This window comes from Bufo gargarizans, chromosome 8 (genome assembly GCF_014858855.1).
Source record: "Bufo gargarizans isolate SCDJY-AF-19 chromosome 8, ASM1485885v1, whole genome shotgun sequence".
In the NCBI taxonomy this organism is placed as follows: domain Eukaryota; kingdom Metazoa; phylum Chordata; class Amphibia; order Anura; family Bufonidae; genus Bufo; species Bufo gargarizans.
The window spans coordinates 135,731,098-135,735,133 of NC_058087.1; the positions used below are offsets into that span (position 1 = coordinate 135,731,098).

At 35.8% G+C, this 4,036-nt stretch overlaps 1 protein-coding gene across 1 annotated transcript; it reads right to left on the reverse strand.

The window, feature by feature from the left end:
- Positions 1-210: 210 nt before the first annotated feature.
- Positions 211-3,417, reverse strand: LOC122944996 (parvalbumin beta-like). The gene is made up of 5 exons (XM_044303770.1): positions 3,364-3,417; positions 2,934-3,001; positions 1,377-1,509; positions 976-1,085; positions 211-527 (listed from the first exon to the last, which is right to left on the reverse strand). The coding sequence occupies exons 2-5, from the start codon at positions 2,992-2,994 to the stop codon at positions 502-504; spliced, it is 330 nt and encodes a 109-aa protein (XP_044159705.1). The 5' UTR covers positions 2,995-3,001; positions 3,364-3,417; the 3' UTR covers positions 211-501.
- Between the last annotated feature and the right edge of the window lie 619 nt (positions 3,418-4,036).

Consider the following 4,036-nt stretch of genomic DNA (forward strand, 5'->3'; position numbering starts at 1 on the left):
ATGATTATTGGACTCCCATCTATGTTCTGTTTGTCTGTCTGTCTATCTATCCACCTAGCTACCTATTTTGTATCTACGTCTCTATGTATCTATGTATCCATAATTTTTTTTTTTGATCCAATGATTTGGAGAGTTTTTGCTACCTCTCTCTTAATATACCCCCATATTACTGTCTCTATAAAGCGAAAAAAAGAGACCAAAGTATTTTTATTTATTTAAATATTCTTTATTTTTCCTTCTTCCAGCCACAACTTGAACATTGTGATTGGTTGAAATCAGTAAGCGCCATCCAAAAACACATAAGACGTAACATCAAGTGAGCAGAGTACCTGTACATTGTTAAGATAGTTCAATAGTCCCAAAAAGAGTTAACAAACAGACATTTTTCCAATGCCGTGAGACAGTATAAAAATGCACAAATAAGTGCCAGTCATGAATGAGGTGCCTGTTGGGTGTAAATTGAGGGGTTCAGTCCTAGTCTTCCTTTTGGTCTTGGGCTGTTTATGCCTTCACCAGAGCCTGGAATTCTGAAAAAGAATAGGAATGGTATTGTTTTATTAAACTTTTTAAATTTCGTTCAACTTTGACAATTTTTTTGAGACCACATTAATAAGCAATTTCAAAATGTTGATATATTTTTAAGAGGCTTTATAATACCATAAGTATCTATCTATCTATCTATCTATCTATCTCATATCTATTTATTTATCTATTATCTATCTATCTATCTATCTATCTCATATCTATTTATTTATCTATTATCTATCTATCTATCTATCTCATATCTATTTATTTATCTATTATCTATCTATCTAGCTATCACTTTGTATCTAGGTACAATGTTGTATATTTTTTCTACTTATTAGTTATACAATACTATTTGTTATACTTTGTTCATTTTCTACTTATGTAACACTTTAAGGTCTCCAATATACATTTAAAAAAACTTACAAAATGAAGGAAAAAATCCCTTACCATCTATTCCAATCTTGCCATCCCCATCAGAGTCGCCAGCCTTCAGGAAAGCCTTGGTCTCAGCATCATTCAGAGCTCTGGCATCAGACTTGAAGTTCTTCAGGAAGAGTCTAATAAAAAAGGAACTTTGCTGTGAGCAACATCTTTCTGTCACCTGGGGCAAGTATTTTGTTTACTGCCCTGGCCCTATATCTAAATGCTCTGGCCAATGCAGAGTGGCTTATTAATACTTCCCGTGGCACCCATGGCACATGCCCTTGCCAGCGCTGCCCTCCCTCACACACTCTCCAGTCACAGGCTATATGGTACTCAGCTTAAAACTTAACTGTATTCATAGAACAAAGCAATAATCTACTTGCTTTATAAAAAATAAAAATAAAGCATTTAAATGTTATCCTTACGCAAGTTCATCTTCCTCAATGTATCCACTGCAGTCTCTGTCAAAGATTTCGAAGACCCTCTTGATCTGATCGGCAGTCTTGCCACAGAGACCAACCTTATGGAAGAAAGCTTTGTACTGAAATGAGTTGTCAGCTGTGGAAAGAAACATAAAAAATGTATTTTCACAAGTGATGTAGAGCACAATTTTATTTTTATAAAAACGGGTTGTGTGAGACTAGAAGGTCTATGTTTTTCCCAAAACAGCACCAGTTGCCAGTTTTGTCCACGGGCTATATCTGCTACTGCAGCTCATCCCCTTTCAAGTAAGTGGAGCTGATCTGCAATACCAGACACAGTCTATGGACAAGAGTGGTGCTGTTTCTGGGAAAACAATTAAGACCTTCTATTCTAGATACATAAAACCAAATTAAGAAGTCTTTAACACGTTGTGCAGAACATTCTCTTATACGTTTACCTACTACTTTGGTATTCATGCAATGAAAAAAATATATGTTTTCTTTTATAAGGCTGATATATTTTGTAACTTTTAAAACATGTTCATGTCAAGTCATGCACCTTCAATGTAAATCAAGTTTTAGGATTTTACATCTCTCTGACTATCTCTCTCTCTACTACTATCTATCTATCTATCTATCCAAAATATTTATCTATCTATACAGCTATCTCTCCAAGTTTGCAAGTCCTCCAGGGGCTCCTTACTCAGTGCTGCTCTACCTCCAGATCCTAACTTTTTTTTAAAAAAATCATGAGTGCTGCATCATATTAGATCTATCTATCCATCTATCTATCCATCTATCTATCTATCTATCTATCTATCTATCTATCTATCTAATAACTACAGTATCTGTCTCTATCAATCCTAACTAAGGATGCAAATGATTTAGAGTTTTGCATCATGCTATCTCTCTATCTATCCATCCTATATTATCTATCCATTTATTATTTATTTACATATCTATCATCTCACTCACATTTATCTTCTGTCTATTTATCTATTATCTATCTATTATCTATGTATCTCTCCATGTCCTCCAGGGGCTCCTCACACAGTGCTCCTCTATTTCCAGATCCTTCCTTTTTTTTAATCATGAGTGCTGCATCATATTTGATCTTTATGTAACTATCTATCCATCTTATAGCTATCCCTCTATCTATCTATCTATCTATCTATCTCACGCTTTCTAGCCAGAGTTGTAACTTGAAGCTACTAGGCCCCAAAGCAAGATCTAAAATGGGGCATGCAGAGTATCGTACATCAGTTATAGTCTTAGTCGCCTCATGTCCTGATTAGAGTCAGAAGAACCTTTGGACACCCTCAGACGCCAGGGCCCTAAGTGTCACTGCAACCTTCCTGTGCCCCCTGTCTTTATCTCTATCAATCTCCTACTTGTGTGTGTGTCTGTTTCTATCTATCTATGTCTGTCTGTCTATCTCATATCTATCTGTCTGTCTAGGTGTCTGTCTATCATCTCTTTATCAATCTATTAATATATAATTTCAATACCATCAATGAATGATTTGAAGGCATGCATTATTTTTTTGTCCTGATCACTTACCTGCTACACTGGCAAGGGCAGCCTCAATGTCCTTGGCGGCTAGAATGTCAGTGATACACATGATTGTGCTGCAAGTATAAAAATAAAAATAAATTATTTGTTTGAATCTGAAAATGGAATCAAAACCTTTCAATTTGTAGTTGAGAAAGCTCAGCTCTGCTTCACTGTGCACTTAAGATTTCTGCCAACTGAAGAGTGTTTGCATGGTCTAGATTAATATATATATTTATATTTTCTTAAGACAAAAATGAAGATATCTAGTCTATCACTAATGCAAAAATTGATAATTTCTTTGACTTCGCTTGACTCTCCATTCCGCAAAAATGTAAGTATGTTTTTTTGTTTTCTCTTCTTATTCTCTATATTCCTGGATCCTCGTATCCTTCAGTCCCCAGTCTTCAGTCGTGCTAAGTCCCATGTGTCTGCTTACCTTGTATTGTTTTTGAACTGGGAAGGGAGGCTATCTGCTTGGCAGTGGAGTGCTTGCTGAGTGTCCCCACAGGGTTAGCCCCATTTATATATACTTTAAGTTGCATACCATATACAGATCTCAGTTCCCAGCGTCACAGATAGGGAATGGTGTCAAGTGAACTTGCCTAACTAATCATCTAGCACTATTTTTATCTCCAGAGTATACATATGATATTAGCAAATGCAACAAGATAAGTGGTAAGATGCATTAAATATAAACTATTGGGGAGGTAATGTTTCTTTATGCAGCGACAGGAGGGAAAAAAAAAACACACTTTGCGAAGCAAGGTTTCCTAAGTAGCAACTAAAGACGTGTGGTATTTAACAGGTGATGGACTTGAGCACGACATGACAACACGGGACAACGTGTGCCTATTATGTAAAATAGTGCGAAACAAGTACAAACATAAACACGGACATTCCCTACCTCCCTCCACTAGTGATATAGAAGATAAAGCAAAATGGACAACGTTTTTGCAATTTGCATTTTTAGTTTTACTATTGTTTTTATACAACTTTTGGAAAGTTTTACAGGACTGACATGAATGCTAGCCAGGGTCTTACATAGTTACATGCTACTCACAATCGTCTATGCGTTGACTTTAATTAATGTAATTACATTATTCACTATA

Coding starts and splice junctions, on each gene's coding strand:
- LOC122944996 (XM_044303770.1), bottom strand. CDS start 2,994: ATGTGTATCACTGACATTCTAGCCGCCAAGGACATTGAGGCTGCCCTT. Junction 1,086..1,376: donor ATTGAGGAAGATGAACTTGC/GTAAGGATAACA, acceptor CTTTTTTATTAG/ACTCTTCCTGAAGAACTTCA. Junction 528..975: donor TGGCAAGATTGGAATAGATG/GTAAGGGATTTT, acceptor ATTCTTTTTCAG/AATTCCAGGCTCTGGTGAAG.